This window comes from Scyliorhinus torazame, chromosome 10 (genome assembly GCF_047496885.1).
Source record: "Scyliorhinus torazame isolate Kashiwa2021f chromosome 10, sScyTor2.1, whole genome shotgun sequence".
NCBI classification, from domain to species: domain Eukaryota; kingdom Metazoa; phylum Chordata; class Chondrichthyes; order Carcharhiniformes; family Scyliorhinidae; genus Scyliorhinus; species Scyliorhinus torazame.
Window position 1 is genome coordinate 129,739,360 of NC_092716.1, and position 21,106 is coordinate 129,760,465.

The 21,106-nt window shown below is 51.1% G+C and overlaps 1 protein-coding gene across 1 annotated transcript in view; it reads right to left on the bottom strand.

The window, feature by feature from the left end:
- The window catches only part of LOC140430251 (protein kinase C and casein kinase II substrate protein 3-like), a 244,603-nt gene that overhangs the window by 30,707 nt on the left and 192,790 nt on the right, over positions 1-21,106 (bottom strand). Inside the window, exon 8 of the mRNA XM_072517678.1 lies at positions 2,563-2,690. Within this exon, the coding sequence (XP_072373779.1) occupies positions 2,563-2,690 (128 nt within the window). The remainder of the gene's footprint in view (positions 1-2,562; positions 2,691-21,106) is intronic.

The following is a 21,106-nucleotide window of genomic DNA, read 5'->3' on the forward strand; positions in this document are numbered from 1 at the left end:
GAGAGTGTGGTGGGGACAGGGTCAATACTGAGAGTGTGGTGGAGACGGGGTCAGTACCGAGTGTGGTGGAGACGGGGTCAATGCTGAGAGTGTGGTGGGGACAGGGTCAGTACCGAGTGTGGTGGAGACAGGGTCAATACTGAGAGTGTGGTGGGGACAGGGTCAATGCTGAGAGTGTGGTGGAGACAGGGTCAATACTGAGAGTGTGGTGGGGACAGGGTCAATGCTGAGAGTGTGGTGGAGACGGGGTCAGTACCGAGTGTGGTGGAGACGGGGTCAATGCTGAGAGTGTGGTGGAGACGGGGTCAGTACCGAGTGTGGTGGAGACAGGGTCAATGCTGAGAGTGTGGTGGAGACAGGGTCAAGACTGAGAGTGTGGTGGGGACAGGGTCAATACTGAGAGTGTGGTGGGGACAGGGTCAATACTGAGAGTGTGGTAAGGACAGGGTCAATACTGAGAGTGTGGTGGGGACAGGGTCAATGCTGAGAGTGTGGTGGAGACGGGGTCAATACTGAGAGTGTGGTGGAGACAGGGTCAATACTGAGAGTGTGATGGAGACAGGGTCAATACTGAGAGTGTGGTGGAGACAGGGTCAATGCTGAGAGTGTGGTGGAGACGGGGTCAATACCGAGTGTGGTGGAGACGGGGTCAATACGGAGAGTGTGGTGGAGACGGGGTCAATACCGAGTGTGGTGGAGACAGGGTCAATACTGAGAGTGTGGTGGGGACAGGGTCAATACTGAGAGTGTGGTGGAGACAGGGTCAATACTGAGAGTGTGGTGGGGACAGGGTCAATGCTGAGAGGGTGGTGGAGACGGGGTCAATACTGAGAGGGTGGTGGAGACGGGGTCAATACCGAGTGTGGTGGAGACAGGGTCAATACTGAGAGTGTGGTGGGGACAGGGTCAATGCTGAGAGAGTGGTGGGGACAGGGTCAATACTGAGAGTGTGGTGGGGACAGGGTCAATGCTGAGAGTGTGTTGGAGACGGGGTCAGTACCGAGTGTGGTGGAGACGGGGTCAATGCTGAGAGTGTGGTGGAGACAGGGTCAATACTGAGAGTGTGGTGGGGACAGGGTCAATACTGAGTGTGTGGTGGAGACAGGGTCAATACGGAGAGTGTGGTGGGGACAGGGTCAATGCTGAGAGTGTGGTGGAGACGGGGTCAATACTGAGAGTGTGGTGGAGACGGGGTCAATACCGAGTGTGGTGGAGACAGGGTCAATGCTGAGAGTGTGGTGGAGACAGGGTCAATGCTGAGAGTGTGGTGGAGACAGGGTCAATGATGAGTGTGTGGTGGAGACAGGGTCAATGCTGAGAGTGTGGTGGAGACGGGGTCAGTACCGAGTGTGGTGGAGACGGGGTCAATGCTGAGTGTGTGGTGGAGACAGAGTCAATGCTGAGAGTGTGGTGGAGACAGGGTCAATACTGAGAGTGTGGTGGAGACAGAGTCAATGCTGAGAGTGTGGTGGAGACAGGGTCAATGCTGAGTGTGTGGTGGAGACAGGGTCAATGCTGAGAGTGTGGTGGAGACGGGGTCAGTACCGAGTGTGGTGGAGACAGGGTCAATGCTGAGAGTGTGGTGGAGACAGGGTCAATACTGAGAGTGTGGTGGAGACAGGGTCAATACTGAGAGTATGGTGGAGACAGGGTCTATACTGAGAGTGTAGTGGGGACAAGGTCAATGCTGAGAGTGTGGTGGAGACGGGGTCAGTACCGAGTGTGGTGGAGACGGGGTCAATGCTGAGAGTGTGGTGGGGACAGGGTCAGTACCGAGTGTGGTGGAGACAGGGTCAGTGCTGAGAGTGTGGTGCAGACAGGGTCAATGCTGAGAGTGTGGTGGAGACTGGGTCAGAACTGAGAGTGTGGTGGGGACAGGGTCAAAACTGAGAATGTGGTGGAGACAGGGTGAATACTGAGAGATTGTGACTCTGTCTCCATCTGGACAGGGCACTGATGAATCCATATCTGGAGCATGGTGAGCAGTTTTGCGCCCTTATTTCTTATGGTCTTATTGTGGAGATCATTACCCTATTGTCTTGAGTACTGGCTGCAGTTTTCTAATGAAGATAAATTTGGGGGGGCTGGAGGATAAAGAGGGCCTATACGAATCATTATGGTAATTGTTGGTATGGGAGAAGTAATTATGATCTTAACCAGCCAGGCTGCTGACTGGGGACGGGACAGCCCAGCCCCATGTCAATGGAACACACTCACACTCCCCCACTCCACAAGATTATTCCTTGGGGAGTCTAACAATCATCAAGGAGATGAGAGCAGGGAATTGGGGAGGAGTAATCCCTCTGAATCGGAGTGAGAGAGAGCATGGAAAGAGGGAGCTAACACCCAGGAGAGGGGAAGAGCAGACTGGGTGAACTCAAAGGACCACATGGCTCCTCCGCCATCTTAACAGTACCCTCGACACTTGCAACTGGCACCTGCATGTCCGAAGTTTCAGCTGATGGTGCCATACCTGTCCAGTGGGGGATGGAGTGGGGGTGGGTGGATGATGGGACAGTTTGTCAGTAGTCAGGAGAATGTTTTGGATTGGGGGGACCATACCTGTCTCCTGGGGCAGGGAGAGGCACGATGTCAGTAGAAGGGATTATGTTGGTGAGAGTCACTTCCTCCATTCCTCGGTTGCTCTTCTCCTTGCGGTTAATGGCTCGGTTTGCCTCGGGGGCCCACTCCTGTCAAAGATGAAGAAACTGGTCAGTGGGGCGATCAGAGTTCAAGAGTATGAACCGTTTCAGGTAGCAACCGAAACAGGTGGATGAGGGTAAAGCAGTTGATGTGGTGTATATAGATTTCAGTAAAGCGTTTGATAAGGTTCCCCAAGGTAGGCTATTGCAGAAAATACAGAGGCATGGGATTCAGGGTGATTTAGCAATTTGGATCAGAAATTGGCTAGCTGGAAGAAGACAAAAGGGTGGTGGTTGATGGGAAATGTTCAGACTGGAGTCCAGTTACTAGTGGTGTACCACAAGGATCTGTTTTGGGGCCACTGCTGTCATTTTTATAAATGACCTGGAGGAGGGCGGAGAAGGATGGGTGAGTATATTTGCAGATGACACTAAAGTCGGTGGAGTTGTGGACATTGCGGAAGGATGTTACAAGTTACAGAGGGACATAGATAAGCTGCAGCGCTGGGCTGAGAGGTGGCAAATGGAGTTTAATGCAGAAAAGTGTGAGCTGATTCATTTTGGAAGGAATAACAGGAAGACAGAGTGCTGGGCTAATGGTAAGATTCTTGGTAGTGTGGATGAGCAGAGAGATCTCGGTGTCCATGTACATAGATCCCTGAAAGTTGCCACCCAGGTTGAGAGGGTTGTTAAGAAGGCGTACGGTGTGTTAGCTTTTATTGGTAGAGGGATTGAGTTTCGAAGCCATGAGGTCATGTTGCAGCTGTACAAAACTCTGGTGCGGCCGCATTTGGAGTATTGCGTGCAATTCTGGTCGTCGCATTACAGGAAGGATGTGGAAGCATTGGAAAGGGTGCAGAGGGGATTGATCAGAATCTAGCCTGGTATGGAGGGAAGATCTTATGAGGGAAGGCTGAGGGTCTTGAGGCTGTTTTCCTTAGAGAGAAGAAGGTTAAGAGGTAACTCAATTGAGGCATACAAGATGATCAGAGGATTAGATAGGGTGGACAGTGAGAGCCTTTTTCCTAGGATGGTGATGTCTAGCACGAGGGGACATAGCTTTAAATTGAGGGGAGATAGATAAAAGACAGATGTCAGAGGTAGGTTATTTACTCAGAGAGTAGTAAGGGTGTGGAATGCCCTGCCTGCAACAGTAGTGAACTCGCCAACGTTAAGGGCTTTCAAATGGTCATTGGATAGACATATGGACGATAAGGGAACAGTGTAGATGGGCTTTAGAGTGGTTTCACAGGTCGGCGCAACATCGAGGGCCGAAGGGCCTGTACTGCGCTGTAATGTTCCATGTTCTATGTTTGGGCAGAATTGGGTAGGTGTGGGGGGCATGGATAAGGCATGTGAGCAGAGGCCATGGTTGGGTTCGGTAGATAGTGAGTTGAAGATGGTGTTGCAAGGGTTTGTGATGTGTGGGCACAGATTCTGGGAGGAGGTTAACGGATTCCAAGGAGGGACAAGGAATAGTCCTGGATGGGCATTTTGCAGCAGGGTGCCGGGAGTGCGGTGGAGACAGGGTCAATGCTGAGAGATTGAGACAGTATTGACTCTGTCTCCATCTGGACAGGGCACTGATGAATCCATATCTGGAGCACTGTGAGCAGTTTTGGGCCCTTATTTCTTATGATCTTATTGCGGAGATCATTACCCTATTGTCTTGAGTACTGGCTGCAGTTTTCAAGTTTACTGTGTGCTGGCTTTCAGTTTTCAGGGCAGCACGGTAGCACAAGTGGATAGCACTGTGGCTCACAGCGCCAGGGTCCCAGGTTTGATTCCCTGCTGGGTCACTGTCTATGCGGAGTCTGCACGTTCTCTCCGTGTCTGCGTGGGTTTCCTCCCACAGTCCAAAGACGTGCAAGTTAAGTGGATTGGCCATGCTAAATTGCCCTTCGTGTCCAAAAAGGTTAGGAGGGGCAATTTGGTTACGGGGATAGGATGGAAGTGAGGATTTAAGTGGGTTGGTGCAGACTCGATGGGCCGAATGGCCTCCTTCTGCACTGTATGTTCTATGAGTAGTGGGAGTGCGAAAAAGAGGGGTCAGGGGGAGCGAGGGTGGGCTCCAAGGGAGCAGTTTGACAGGTTCCTTAAAATGAATTATGGCAGAAGCACTTTAAACTGCCAGCAGTATCTTACTGATGATGAACTCCAAATCTCCAGGGATTACAGACTTTAGTTCCAGCATGACAGCACATTGACTGTCAGCTCTCCTTGGAGAGTCCCATTTGCTGAAATCCCTGGAAACCTGATGCCAATACAATTGGTATGAGGGGAATGAGGGGAGAGGTGGCAATGGTCGATTAGGTAAACAGATGTTAAAAGAATAGTGGGGAAAATGGTGAAATAGTAAGAAACAACCAAAAATGTATTCTATCAGCAAGATAGATCCATCGGTGTCTTACTGGGGAAGGTAAGGATAATGTTAGATCAAAAGAAGAAGTTCATAATTTTGCAAAGAACAGTAGCAAAGAACAAAGAACAATACAGCACAGGAACAGGCCCTTCGGCCCTCCAAGCCTGTACCGGTCATGATACCAACCTTGACCAAAACCCTCAGCACTTCCTTTTTTTAAAAACGCCTTTTATTCAAACTTGTATCAAAGTAGTTACAGCAAATAAACACCCCGGGAAACATTCTTCCCAACAATCAGTTTGTACAGATTTTCCTCCTTTTTCACCGCCCCCCTCCTCCCTGCCAACGAACAGCTCCTCAAACATGGTCACAAACATCCCCCACCTTTCCTCAAACGCCCCTGCTGAGCCCCTTAACTCATACTTTATCTTCTCTAACCGCAGGAAGTCGTACAGGTCACCCAGCCAAGCTGCTACCCCCGGTGGCGACGCCGACCGCCACTCCAGCAAAGTTCATAGTCGTGCAATCAGAGGCGAAGGCCATGACATCGGCCTTCCTCCTCTCCATGAGCTCCGGCTTCTCTGAAACGCCAAATATCACCAACTCCTCCACTGTCCTGGCTAAGACTGCGAACACTCCCGCCCAGAATCTTCCCAATTTTTCACAACCCCAAAACATGTGCGCATGATTCGCTGGCCCCCGCCCACACCTCTCACACTCATCTGCTACCCCCTGAAAGAACCCACTCATTCTCGGCCAAGTCATATGCACCCTCTTAAACTGTATCAGGCTCATCCTCGCACAAGAGGAGGGCTCGTTTACCCTTCGCAGTGCCTCACTCCATACTCCCCAATTGATCTCTATTCCCAACTCCACTTCCCATTTCTCCTTGATCTTCACCACCCGCTCACCTCCCTGCTCCCCCAGCCACTTATATATATCCCCAATTCTTCCCTCCCCTTCCACATCCGGAAGCAGCAGTCGCTCCAGCAGGGTGTATCCCGGCAATCTAGGGAACTCCTTCCAGACCTTTTGTGCAAAGTCCCTAACCTGTAGATACCTGAACTCACTACCCGTCGGCAGCTCTACCCTTCCCCTTAGCTCCTCCAGACTGGTGAACCCTTCCTCCAAATACAAATCCCTCACCTTGACCAGCCCTACTTCCCTCCACCTCCTATATACACTATCCAGCCCCCCCCCCGGCTCAAACCCATGATTCTCACACAGCGGGGTTAGCACCAACATCCCTTCCACCCTAAAATGCCTCCTCAGCTGATTCCATATCTTCACCGTGGACTGCACCACTGGGCTCCCTGAATACCTACTCGGAGCCACCATGATAATCCACTCGACCCCTTCTCCTTCCCACCACCGCCGCACCTTGTCCACATTCGCCGCCCAATAATAATGAAGCAGGTTTGGCAGCGCCAACCCCCACTGCTGCCTCTGCCTCTGTAGCAGGATCCTCCCCACTCTCGGCACCTTCCCCGCCCATACAAAGTCAGAGATGATTGTGTCCACTTTCCAAAAAAAGGCCTTTGGTATAAAGATCGAGAGAGCCTGAAAGATAAATAAGAACCTCGGCAGAATATTCATTTTCACCACTTGGACCCTCCCCGCCAAAGTTAAATGCAGTGTATGGCACCCCCCCTAAATTAGCCCGCTGTGCCAGCTCATTCACCGGGAATATCTCGCTTTTCCCTCCATTCAGCTTGTATCCCAAGAACCCTCCAAACTTCCCCAACAGGCCCATAATCCTTCCCATACTCTCCAACGGATCCGAAACATACAGCAAGAGGTCATCGGTATAGAGCGACACCCGATGCTCCCTCTGTCCCCTCATTATCCCCTGCCTCTCTGCCGACCCCCTGAGAGCCATCGCCAATGGCTTTATGGCCAGCGCAAACAGCAGCGGCGACAGCGGGCACCCCTGCCTCGTACCCCTGTGTAAGTCAAAGCTTTGTGAGCTCATATCATTCGTCCTCACCCTCGCTCTTGGCACCACAAACAGCAACCGCACCCATGCCACAAATCTCAGCCCAAACCCAAACCTTCGAACAAGTACCGCCACTCCACCCAGTCAAATGCTTTCTCCGCGTCCATGGACACCACCATCTCCGGTACCAGGGGCGGAATTCTCCCCCCCCCCCCCCCCACGCCGGGTGGGAGAATCACCCGGGCGCCGCGCGAGACCCGCCACGCCGCCCGCACGTGATTCTCCCCCCCCCGCCCCCCCTCCCCCCAAACTGGCGCGGCGTGAATGACGGCTGGTCGCTGGGAGAATCACCGCTTGCCGTTGGTAACAGGCGAGCGGCGATTCTCCGGCCCGGATGGGCCAAGCGGCCAGCCCAACACGACAGGTTCCCGCCGGCGCCATCCACACCTGGTCGCTGCCGGCGGGAACAGCGCGGGAATGCTGGGGGGGCGGCCTGGCCCGCGATCGGTGCCCATCGATCGGCGGGCTGGCCTCTCTGAAGGAGGACCTCCTTTCCTCCGCCGCCGCGCAAGATCCATCCGACATCTTATTGCGGGACGGCCGTGGGGAGGACGACAACCGCGCATGCGCGGGTGACGTCATTTACGCCGCGCCGGTTGCGTCATTTAGGCCCGACGCGCGTAAATGATGTGGCGCCGCTCCTAGCCCCCTGGGGGCGGGAGAATAGGGGGCTGGGAACGGCCTCCGACGCCGGAGTGAAACACTCCAGTTTTCACTCCGGCGTCGGGACTTAGTCTCCCGATGGGAGAATTGCGCCCCAGAGCTCTCGACGGATTCATCACCACATTCAACAGCCGTCTTGTATTACTCGCGAGCTGCCTGCCCTTCACGAAGCCTGTTTGATCTTCTGGAACCAACCCCGGGACACAATCCTCTGTCCTCCCTGCCAACAACTTAGCCAATACTTTCACATCCGTGTTCAATAGTGATATGGGTCTATACGACCCACATTCCACCAGATCCTTCCCTTTTTGGGGGATGAGTGTGATTACCGCCTGTTTCATTGTCTCCGGCAACTCCCCCTTCTCTAGTGCTTCATTAAACGCCCCCAACAGATATGGTGCCATGTCCGCTGCAATTCCTCATAAAATTCAGCCGGGTACCCATCCGGCCCAGGAGCCTTCCCCGACTCTTCCCAGCACCTCCCTCAGCCACAGGGGCTCCTCCAACGCCTGCCTCTTTGCTTCCTCCACCTGGGGAAATTCCAGCTCGTCCAGAAACCGCCCCATGTCCCCCTCCTCTCCTCCTGGGCCTGCCTCAAAGTCCCTGGTAATGCTCTCTAAATGCCTCATTTATCTTCCCTGGCTCTGACACCACATCCCCAGCCCCAGTCCGGATCTTCAATATTTTCCTGGACGCAGCCTGCCTCCGCTGGTGTGCCAGCATGCAGCTCGCCTTCTCCCCATACTCGCACTGCACCCCTCTTCCCCTACGCAGTTGCCTTACCTCCCTCCCCGTTGTCAGCCTATTAAATTGCCCCTGCAACTTTTTCCTCCTCGCCAATCCCAACACGGTGGGCACCCTCGAATATTCCCTGTCCACCTCCACTATCTCGCTCACTAGACGGTCATGTTCTGCCCTCCTTTCCTTATTCGCACGAACCGTAAATGAGATAATTTCTCCCCGGACCACTACCTTCAGTGCTTCCCAAAAAATGCCCGCCGACACCTCCCCATTCTGATTGAACTCTACATAATCCCTAATCGCCAACCGCACCGTATCACAAAAACCTCCATCCGCCAACAACCCCGAGTCAAACCTCCACCCCGGCCTCTGCTCTCGTCCCGTACTGAACCGAATATCCAGCCAGTGGGGTGCATGGTCCGAGATAACTATCCCCGCATACTCTGCCGCCTCCACCCCAACCAAAATCTCCCAACTCACTGCAAAGTAATCAATCCTAGAATACACCTTATAGACGTGTGAAACGAAGGAATACTCCCTTCCCCCGGGATCTGAAAATGCCATGGGTCCACCATACCCAACCTCTCCATAAACCCCCCCCAGCTCCCTCTCCATTCGTACCCTACCCATCGACCTGGGGCTCGATCTATCCACCCTCAGCGCCAAGACACAGTTAAAATCTCCTCCCATGATCAACTGGTACGTGGCCAAATCCGGGATTGCTGCCAGCAACGCCCTCGTAAAACCCACATCATCCCAATTTGGGGCATACACATTTACCAACACTACCGGTGCCCCTTCCAATACCCCACTCACAATCACACATCTCCCACCTCGATCCCTCACCTCTTTCGCACTCACGAATCCCATTTTTTTGCTCATTAAAATCGCCACACCCCTCGATTTCAAATCAAATCCCGAGTGAAAAACCTGCCCAACCCACCCCCTCCTGAACTTAACCTGGTCCTTCACACGGAGGTGTGTCTCCTCCAAAAATACCACCCCCGCTTTCAAGCCCCTGAGGTGCGCGAACACCCGCGACCTTTTAACCGGCCCATTTAGTCCCCGGACGTTCCATGTCACCAACCTTACCGGAGGCTTGCGCCTCCAATCCCCTATACCATCCGTCATCTTCCCCACTTAACTCCTGCCCCTTTGATTCCACTCTGTACCTAGCCCATCCCAGATGGCCCCATTCTTTGCCCTTGACCATGTCATCTCTCACCTCCTGCCGCGCCGCAGAAACCCTCCCCCCCTGGCTTTTCCCCTTCTTCCCCCCCACTTCCCCTTTCTCCCCTTCCTCCGGCCACCACTCTTGACCTTCTCCGCTACCACCTCACTTCCGTTCACCAGCATAACCTGCTGGCGCGGCTGCCCCTGCCCAAAGGCACATCCTAATAACCTCCCCCTCCCTCTTCCCCCACTCCACAGCTCCAAGAAGAAGGCCTCCTGCTGGCCTTACCCTCCCCCACGCAAACAAGGACTTCTCCTGATCTCCAGGTAGCCTTCTCCAAAAGCAACCAAACAGATGTTAAACACAAACAGTCCCATAAAACAGCAGGGGGGGTAGGAACATCCATCCCCACATAACCTTTTCACCCCTACAACTCCTTACAATCTCAACATTGAACAGAAACCACCCCCCCACAAAAAAAAGGTGAAAATCCCCTAATCCCTATACCCACTTCAAACATGCTCCCCACCATTATATAGTGCCAGCACCCCGGTTCCCAGCAGTGCCAGCACCCCGGTTCCCAGCAGTGCCAGCACCCCGGTTCCCAGCAGTGCCAGCACCCCGGTTCCCAGCAGTGCCAGCACCCCGGTTCCCAGCAATGCCAGCACCCCGGTTCCCAGCAGTGCCAGCACCCCGGTTCCCAGCAGTGCCAGCACCCCGGTTCCCAGCAGTGCCAGCACCCCGGTTCCCAGCAATGCCAGCACCCCGGTTCCCAGCAATGCCAGCACCCCGGTTCCCAGCAATGCCAGCACCCCGGTTCCCAGCAATGCCAGCACCCCGGTTCCCAGCAATGCCAGCACCCCGGTTCCCAGCAATGCCAGCACCCCGGTTCCCAGCAGTGCCAGCACCCCGGTTCCCAGCAGTGCCAGCACCCCGGTTCCCAGCAATGCCAGCACCCCGGTTCCCAGCAATGCCAGCACCCCGGTTCCCAGCAATGCCAGCACCCCGGTTCCCAGCATTGTCCGCTCAGTTCTCCCCCAGTTTATGCTCCTTAATGAAGTCATCGGCCGCTTCTGGGGTCTCGAAATAATACTCCCAGCCTCCGAATGTCACCCATAATTTCGCCGGGTAGAGCACCTCAAACTTGATCTGCCGCCGGTACAGCACCGCCTTGGCCTTGTTGAAGCCTGCCTGCCGTTTTGCCAACTCGGCTCCGATGTCCTGATAAATCCCTCCCAGTCGCAGCTACGCTTCTCCCTGGCCCACCGTAGAATTTTCTCTTTCTCCACAAACTTATGGATTCTCACGATCACCGCCCACGGCGGCTCCCCAGCTCTAGGCTTCTGCCTCAGAGACCTATGCGTCGGTCCACTTCAGGTGCCTTATCCAGCAGCACTTCTGCCACCAGCAACGCCAGCATCTTCGAGACATACCTCATGGTACTCACATCTTCCACTCCTTCAGGCAGGCCCACTATTCGCAGGTTCTGTCTTCTCGAGGTATTCTCCTGTTCCTCAACCTTTGCCCTCAACGTTTTATAAAGGTCACCTAGGAGCCCCACCTCCGCCTCCAGAGCCACCACACGATCGCTGTGGTCCGAGATCACTCCTTCGATCTCCCGAATCTGCGACCCCTGCACCTCCAAACACCTCTCCATCCGCTCCAAAGTACTCTTCAGGGGTGCCACAGCTTCTGCAATGGCCTTTGCATGATCCTCACGCATTTCTTTCCTCTGCTTATGGAATTCCTACTTGATAAAAGTCATCAGTTCCTGTATCTGGGGCCTTACAGCTTTCCCCTCCCCGCCTGCATGTTGGAAGAGGCTGTTGCTGCAGCATCAGACATAGACCAAATAGATAGAACATAGAAAAATACAGCACAGAACAGGCCCTTCGGCCCACGATGTTGTGCCGAGCCTTTGTCCTAGATTAATCATAGATTATCATTGAATTTACAGTGCAGAAGGAGGCCATTCGGCCCACCGAGCCCGCACCGGCCCTCGGAAAGAGCACCCTACCCAAGGTCAACACCTCCACCCAACACTAAGGGCAATCCCGGACACCAAGGGCAATCCACCCAACCTGCACATCCCCGGACTGCGGGAGGAAACCTGAGCACCCGGAGGAAACCCATGCAGACACGGGAGGACGTGCAGACTCCGCACAGACAGCAACCCAAGCCGGAATCAAACCCGGGACCCTGGAGCCGCGAAGCAACCGCACCATCCACAATGCCACCGTGCTGCCCTTAAGAACAAATAAATCTACACTACATCATCTTACCGTAATCCATGTACCTAGCCAATAGCTGCTCGAAGGTCCCTAATGTTTCTGACTCAACTACTTCCACAGGCAGTGCATTCCATGCCCCCGCTACTCTCTGGGTAAAGAACCTACCTCTGACATCCCCCCTATATCTTCCACCATTCACCTTAAATTTATGTCCCCTTGTAATGGTTTGTTCCACCCGGGGAAAAAGGTCTCTGACTGTCTACTCTATCTATCTAACTTTCCAGCCAAATCTCTCACTGCTTTCTGCCGGATCTGGCGATCAGAAGACATACCAGGGGTAAACTACTCCTCTAACATTCACCTACGCCTTTTCATCAAAATTCCACCCAGATCTGCGTAAAAAGAGCCCTTTTCTGTGACTTTAAGCAGGAACAGCCCGTATGTGACCACTCACTCCATGGTCACAACCGGAAGTCCCCTCAGCACTTCCTAGTGTCGTATCCCTCGTATACCAATGTGTTTGTCAAGATGCCTTTTGAATGCCGTTAATGTATCTGCTTCCACAACCTCTCCTGGCAACGTGTTCCAGGCACTCACCACCCTCTGTGTAAAAAAACCTGCCTCACACATCTCCTCTAAACTTTGCCCCATGGATCTTAAACCTATGCCCCCTGGTGACTGACCCCTCCACCCTGGGAAAGAGTGCCTGCCCATTCACTCTATCCATGTCCCTCATAATATTGTCAACCTCAATTCGGTCACCCCTCAACCTCCATCTTTCTAATGAAAACAGTCTGAGTCTATTCAGCCTCTCTACATAGCTAACACCCTCCTAACCAGGCAACATCCTGGTAAACCTCCTCTGCACCCTCTCCAAAGCCTCCACATCCTTCTGGTAGTGTGACGACCAGAATTGTGCACAATATTCCAAGTGTGGCCTTACCAAGGTGCTATACAACTGTAGCATAACTTGCCAATTTTTATACTCTATGCCCCGTCCAATGAAGGCAAGCATTCCATATGCTTTCTGGACTACCTTGTCCACTTGTGTTGCCACTTTCAAAGATCTGTGGACCTGTACGCTGATCTCTCTGACTTTCGATATTCCTAAGACTTTTGTCATTTACTGTATATTTCCCCTCTATGTTAGACCTACCAAAATGCATTCCCTCACATTTGTCTGGATTCATCTCCATTTGCCATTTCTCTGCCCAGGTCTCCAACCTATCTATGTCCTGCTGTGGCCTCTGACAATTCTCAACACTAGCTGCCACTCCACCAACCTTGGTGCCATCCGCGAACTTGCTAATCAGGCCGAGTCTAAGGATTGGGAGTGTTTTAGAAACCAACAAAGGGCCAGCAAAAAAGATGATAAAGAGGGAGAAAAATAGAATATAAACTAGCCAGAAACATAAAAAACAGATTGTAAGAGCTTTTGGAAGTATAAAAAAAAGGAAGAGAGTAGCAAAAGTAAATGTTGGGTTTCTGGGAAGCAGAGACAGGAGAAATTATCATGGGGAAATGGCAGAGACATTGACCAAATATTTTTGTCTGTCTTCACAGTAGAAGACACACCTTACATTCCAGAAACAGACGGTGAAGTAGGGGCTTAGAAAATGAGGAAATCAAGGTAATCAATACCAGCAGAAGAAAAGTGTTGGGGAAACCTCAGGGACTAAATTCTGACAAATGTCCAGACCCTGATGGTCTGCACCCTAGGGTTTGAGAAGAGAAAGCTACAGGGATAGTGGATGCACTGGCTAAGATTTCTCCAAATTCCCGAGATTCTAGAATGGTCTCACCAGACTGGAAGTTAACAAATTTACTATTTCAGAAAGGCAGTAGGATAAGCCAGGGAACTACAGGCCAGTGAGTCTCAGGTCGGTGGTGGGGAAACTAATGGAGAAAAGTCTGAAGGAGAGAATCTATTTCCAGTTGGAGAGCAAGATTTGATCATGAATAGTCAGCATGACTTTGTCAGAGGGAGATCATGCCTAACAAATTTGATTAAATGTTTTGAGCATATGACTAAGTGTGTAGATGAGGGTAGTGTAGTTGATGTAGTTTACATGGATTTCAACAATCATTTGACAATGTCCCACATGGGAGACTTATAAAGAAGGCAAATGCACATGGGATACAGGGAAACTTGATAAGGTGGATTCAAAGCTGGCTGAGCTGCAGGAGACAGAGGGTGATGACAGACGGCTGCTTTAGTGACTGGAAGACAGTGTCCAGTGGCATACCACAGGGGTCTGTGCTGGGTCCCCTATTATTCGTCATTTATATAAATGATTTGGATGACTATGTGTGGGGTAGGATCTGTAAGTTTGTGGATGACACAAAGATAGGCCGGGTGGTTAACAGTGAGGCCGAGAGTCTTGGGTTACAGAAAGATGTAGACGGGATGGTCAAATGGGCGAATAAGTGGCAGATGGAATTTAATCCTGAAAAGCGTGAAGTGTTACACTTTGGAAGGAGCAATTTGACAAGGAAATATTCAATGAATAGCACCACATGGGAAGTCCTGAGGAACAAAGAGACAAACAAAGAACAAAGAACAAAGAAATGTACAGCACAGGAACAGGCCCTTCGGCCCTCCAAGCCCGTGCCGACCATGCTGCCCGACTAAACTACAATCTTCTACACTTCCTGGGTCCGTATCCTTCTATTCCCATCCTATTCATATATTTGTCAAGATGCCCCTTAAATGTCCCTATCGTCCCTGCTTCCACTACCTCCTCCGGTAGTGAGTTCCAGGCACCCACTACCCTCTGCGTAAAAAACTTGCCTCGTACATCTACTCTAAACCTTGCCCCTCTCACCTTAAATCTATGCCCCCTAGTAATTGACCCCTCTACCCTGGGGAAAAGCCTCTGACTATCCACTCTGTCTATGCCCCTCATAATTTTGTATACCTCTATCAGGTCGCCCCTCAACCTCCTTCGTTCCAGTGAGAACAAACTGAGTTTATTCAATCGCTCCTCATAGCTTATACCCTCCATACCAGGCAACATTCTGGTAAATCTCTTCTGCACCCTCTCTAAAGCCTCCACATCCTTCTGGTAGTGTGGCGACCAGAATTGAACACTATACTCCAAGTGTGGCCTAACTAAGGTTCTATACAGCTGCAACATGACTTGCCAATTCTTATACTCAATGCCCCGGCCAATGAAGGCAAGCATGCCGTATGCCTTCTTGACTACCTTCTCCACCTGTGTTGCCCCTTTCAATGACCTGTGGACCTGTACTCCTAGATCTCTTTGACTTTCAATACTCTTGAGGGTTCTACCATTCACTGTATATTCCCTACCTGCATTAGACCTTCCAAAATGCATTACCTCACATTTGTCCGGATTAAACTCCATCTGCCATCTCTCCGCCCAAGTCTCCAGACAATCTAAATCCTGCTGTATCCTCAGACAGTCCTCATCGCTATCCGCAATTCCACCAACCTTTGTGTCGTCTGCAAACGTACTAATCAGACCAGTTACATTTTCCTCCAAATCATTTATATATACTACAAACAGCAAAGGTCCCAACACTGATCCCTGTGGAACACCACTGGTCACAGCCCTCCAATTAGAAAAGCATCCCTCCATTGCTACCCTCTGCCTTCTATGGCCTAGCCAGTTCTGTATCCACCTTGCCAGTTCACCCCTGATCCCGTGTGACTTCACCTTTTGTACTAGTCTACCATGAGGGACCGTGTCAAAGGCCTTACTGAAGTCCATATAGACAACATCTACTGCCCTACCTGCATCAATCATCTTAGTGACCTCCTCGAAAAACTCTATCAAGTTAGTGAGACACGACCTCCCCTTCACAAAACCGTGCTGCCTCTCACTAATACGTCCATTTGCTTCCAAATGGGAGTATATCCTGTCTCGAAGAATTCTCTCCAGTAATTTCCCTACCACTGAAGTAAGGCTCACCGGCCTGTAGTTCCCGGGATTATCCTTGCTACCCTTCTTAAACAGAGGAACAACATTGGCTATTCTCCAGTCCTCCGGGACATCCCCTGAAGACAGCGAGGATCCAAAGATTTCTGTCAAGGCCTCAGCAATTTCCTCTCCAGCCTCCTTCAGTATTCTGGGGTAGATCCCATCAGGCCCTGGGGACTTATCTACCTTAATATTTTTTAAGACACCCAACACCTCGTCTTTTTGGATCACAATGTGACCCAGGCTATCTACACCCCCTTCTCCAGACTCAACATCTACCAATTCCTTCTCTTTGGTGAATACTGATGCAAAGTATTCATTTAGTACCTCGCCCATTTCCTCTGGCTCCACACATAGATTCCCTTGCCTATCCTTCAGTGGGCCAACCCTTTCCCTGGCTACCCTCTTGCTTTTTATGTACGTGTAAAAAGCCTTGGGATTTTCCTTAACCCTATTTGCCAATGACTTTTCATGACCCCTTCTAGCCCTCCTGACTCCTTGCTTAAGTTCCTTCCTACTTTCCTTATATGCCACACAGGCTTCGTCTGTTCCCAGCCTTTTAGCCCTGACAAATGCCTCCTTTTTCTTTTTGACGAGGCCTACAATATCACTCGACATCCAAGGTTCCCGAAAATTGCCGTATTTATCTTTCTTCCTCACAGGAAGTGAGGCCTTGAAGTGTTTGTAAATACATCACTGAAGGCACAAGGGAAGGTTAAATGGGTTGTGACAAAGGCATATGGCACACTTCCTTTATCAATCGAGGCATAGATTACAAAAGCAGTGAGGTCATGTTGGAGTTGTATAGAACATTGGTGTGGCCACAACTGGAGTACTGGGTGCAATCTGGTAGCCACATTATAGGAAGGATGTGATTGCACTGAAGTGGGTGCAGAGGCGTTTCACCAGGATGTTGCCTGGGGTGGAACATTTAAGTTATGAAGAGAGGTGGGATAGGTTTAGGTTGTTTTCTTTGGAGCAGAGAAGACTGAGAGGTGAGCTGATCGAGATGCACATGATTATGAGGGGCATGGACAGGGTGGATAGGGAACAGTTGAAGGGTCAGTTATGAGGGGACACAAGTTCAAGGTGAGGGGTGGGAGATTCAGGGGGGATTTGAGGAAAAACCTTTTACCTAGAGGGTGGTGACGGTGTGGAATGCACTGCCTGGGAGGGTGGTCAAGCGTGTTGCCTCACATCCTTTAAAAAGTACCTGGATGGGCACGTCTTAATATTCATGGCAATGGGCCAAGTGCTGGCAAATGAGATTAGGATTGGCAGATTAGGTACCTTTCATGCGGCGGCGCAGACTCAATGGGCCGAAGGGCCGTTTCTGCACGGTACTTTTCTGTGATTCTGTAAAATCTAACTCCGCTGTTCAAGAAAGGAGGGAGAGAGAAAATAGAAAACAACAGGCCAGTTAGCCTGACATCATTCATAGAATTAGCATTCCTACAGTGCCAAAGGAGGCTATTCGGCCCATTGAGTCTGCACCAACCCTCTGAAAGGGTACTCTTTCTAGGTCTACTCCCCAGCCCTATCCCTGCAACCCAATCTGTACATCCCTGGACACGATGTGGCAATTTAGCATGACCAATCCACCTAACCTGCACATCTTTGGACTGTGGGAGGGAACCGGAGCACCCGGAGGAAACCCGCGCACACACGGGGAGAAAGTGCAAACTCCATACAAATAACCCAAAGCTGGAATTGAACCTGGGTCCCTGGCACTGTGATGCAGCAATGCTAACCACTGTGCCGCCCAGTAATCAGGAAAGTGCTGGAATTTATAAAGGAAGTCTTAACAATGGACTTAGAAAGCATTGTATGATCAAACATAATTTCGCAAGGGAAATTTGTAAAGGATGTAGCTGGCAGGGGAAATAAATGGGAAACAGTAAATGTGGTATTCCAAAATTTCTATAAGATGGTGAAGAAGGATTGATACAATCAATTGGAAGCGTTCGGACCAACACTACCAGCTCTGAACAGAGGCACAGGTCAGGGACGCCCACTGTCCCCGCTCTTGTTTGCCCTAGCAATCGAACCACTGGCGATCACTCTGTGAGACGCGAAATGCTGGAAGGGTATCCAAAGAGGGCGCAGAGAGCACATAAGAGTGTCGCTCTATGTGGATGACATGCTCCTCAACGTCTCGGATCCACAGAACGGCCTGAAAGCAATCATGCAACTCCTGGAAGAGTTCCGTGCCTTCTCGAGCTACAAACTCGATCTGGGCAAGAGCGAGGCATTTCTGGTGAACCTAAACGGGGAGGGACAGAGCTGGAGGAACTGCTATTCGAATTAGCCATAAACAAATTGCACTACCTAGGGATCCAGATAGTCTGGGACTGAACACCGATCCATAGGCGGAATCTGACCAGTCTGGCAGAGGAAGTAAAAAAGGACCGACAGAGATGGAATGCACTCCCATTTTCCCTGGCGGAGAGAGGGCAGACGATCAAAATGAACGTACTGCCGAGGTTCCATTTCATGTTGAGATCCATACCGATCTTCATCCCAAGGTAGACAAAATTATCATGGTGTTTGTGTGTGTGTGTGTGTGTGTGTGTGTGTGTGTGTGTGTGTGTGTGTGTAGGGGCCGATCCCAAAGACAATACTGTAAATGAGGAAAAATATGGGCAACATGGCCCTGCCAAATCTACAGGACTACCACTGGGCAGCCACAGCCCAGAGGGTGAGGGGATGGATACGAGATTCAAATACGGAATGGGTGAGGCTGGAGGAGTCCTCCTGCAAGGGAATGACCCTCCGAGCCCTCACTATGGCAGTACTCCCTTCTCCTCACAAACAAAGTGCACATCCAGCCCAGTGGTGGCGGCCACTCTGAAAACATGGAACCAAATGAGGCAGCATTTTGGTCTAACACAAATTCCCACCAGCTATGTTGACCCCACCTTTACAAAATGGAGACAGGACGGAGGGACGTTAGCAGTTAGGGATTTTACAAAGGACACAGACTCGTGACCTTGGGCAAACTGACGGAGGACTTGGACCTGCCGACAGGACAGGAGCTCAGGCGCCTCCAAATTAAACACCTTCTCCACAAGGAGACGGCAAAGTACTGCACGTCCCCGAGAGACACTCTCCGAGAAGAACTAATAAACACGGACAGTAAGGAGGGAGGGAGGGTGGGGACAAACAGACGGTTGCTGGACTGGGCAAGACTACTGGACGAAGCTAGACAGAAATGGGAGGACGAATTGGAGATGGAAGTGGGTTGGGGCCCTGCAGCGAAGTACTGAGCAGGGCGAACTCCACCTCTGCGCCACGCTAAGCCTCATGTAGTTTAAAGTGGTGCACAGAGCGCACCTGACCAGAACCCAAATGAGCAGGTTCTTCCCGGAGGTGGAGGATAAATGTGAACGGTGCCAGAGGGGCCTGGCCAACCACGGCCACATGTTCTGGGCATGCCCCAAACTTGCCGGGTTGTGGACAGCCTTCTTCGAGGCAACATCCAAGGTTGTGGAGGTGAGGGTGTAGCCGTGCCCGAGACTGGCAGACTTCGGGGTATCGGACCAGCCGGATTTTCAGATGAGGAAAAGGGCCAATTTCCTGGCGTTTGCATCCTAATCGCACGCCAGAGAATCCTGCTCGGCTAATGATCTGCAGCACCGTCCACAGCTGCAGACTGGCTGGCAGACCTGGTGGAATTTCTCCACCTGGAGAAGATCAAGTTCACCATCTGCGGGTAGGAGGGATTCCACAAAGCGTGGAGGCCATTCATCAGCCTGTTCCAAGACCTGTTCGAGGCCAACAGCAACTAGGAAGAGAGTGAGAGGAAGACGAGGGAAGTCACCCACAAGAGAAAGGGGCGGGCGGGTGGGAGGAGAGGGAAGGGAACCCAAGGGAAGCACAAAACAAAGCACGGGGACAAGGGGAGGAGGGGAAGGGCCACGCTGCCCCCCCACCTCCCCTCCCAACAATAAAAACTAGAAGCCAAGCAGAACGAAGCGGAGTACTGTACGGGTGCCCAGGGCAGACGGCAACACGAAGAGGGGAAATAAGCTCCCAACGGGGGGGCTCTCGTGTAAAAACCATTGCAAGTAAGACACAAACCTGTTTGTAAATATCAGATACACATGAGCTGTTACTCTCGAAAAACTGGAAAACACCAATAAAAATATATATATATTGGAAGCAAAGAGCAGGGATAAACGTGGCATTTTCATGTTCGCAGGCTGTGTCAAGTGCAGTGCTGGAGCCTCAGTTATTTATAATCTACAGGTATATCAATGATTTGGAGAAACAGAGTCAGACATATTTATCTAGGTTTGTTGCTGCCAAAATTGGGTGGAGATGGAAGGGTGAAGAGGACAGAGTGCAAAGAGATATGGACAGGTTCAGTGACTGGGAACAAGATGGGGTTCAATGTCAGGGAAGTGTGTGATGAATCACTTTTCTCGTAGGAATACAAAAGATGAACATTTTTAAATGGTGTGGAAACTTGGAACTATTGATATTCAGAAGGACTTGAACAAGAAAGAGTTAGCATGCATGTAAAGCAAGAAAATAGAATGTCCTCAAATCATTCCCACTGCTCCTCTCTGTCCCCATAGCGCTGTATCAATCCCAAACCAATCCCACTGCTTCACTCTCCCCACAAAGCCCTGTATCAATCAAACAAGATCAAAGAACAATGAATAGTACAGCACAGGAACAGGCCCTTCGGCCCTCTAAGCCTGCGCTGACTATGCTGCCCATCTAACCTAAAACTTTCTACACTTCCGGGGTCCTTATCCCTCGATTCCCATCCTATTCACGTATTTGCCAAGAAGCCCCTTAAATGTCACTATCATACCGGCTTCTAAGTTGCCCTCAACCTTCATCATTCCAGTGGGAACAATTAGAATTTATCCAACCTCTCCTCATAGCTAATATGCGCCATATCAGGCAACATCTTTGTAAACTTCTTTTGCACCCTCTCAAAGTTTCCACATCCTTCTGGTAGTGTGGCGACGAGAACTGAACACTATATTCCAAGTGTGGCCTAACTAAGGTTCTATACAGCCGCAACATGACTTGCCAATTTTTATACTCAATGCCCCAGCCGATGAAGACAAGCATGCCATATGCCTTCTTGACTACTTTCTCCACCTGCGTTGCCACTTTCAGTGACCTGTGGACCCATACACTCAAATCCCTCTGCCTGTCTTAAGGGTTCTGCCATTTATTGTGTATTTCCCAGTTATATTAGACCTTCCAAAATGCATGACCTCACATTTGTCCGGATTAAACTCCATCTCCCATCTCTCCGTCCAAGTCGCCAACCGATGTATATCCTATTCATAAAACTAATCCTAATGTTCCCGCTCCCTCCCCTGTATCAATC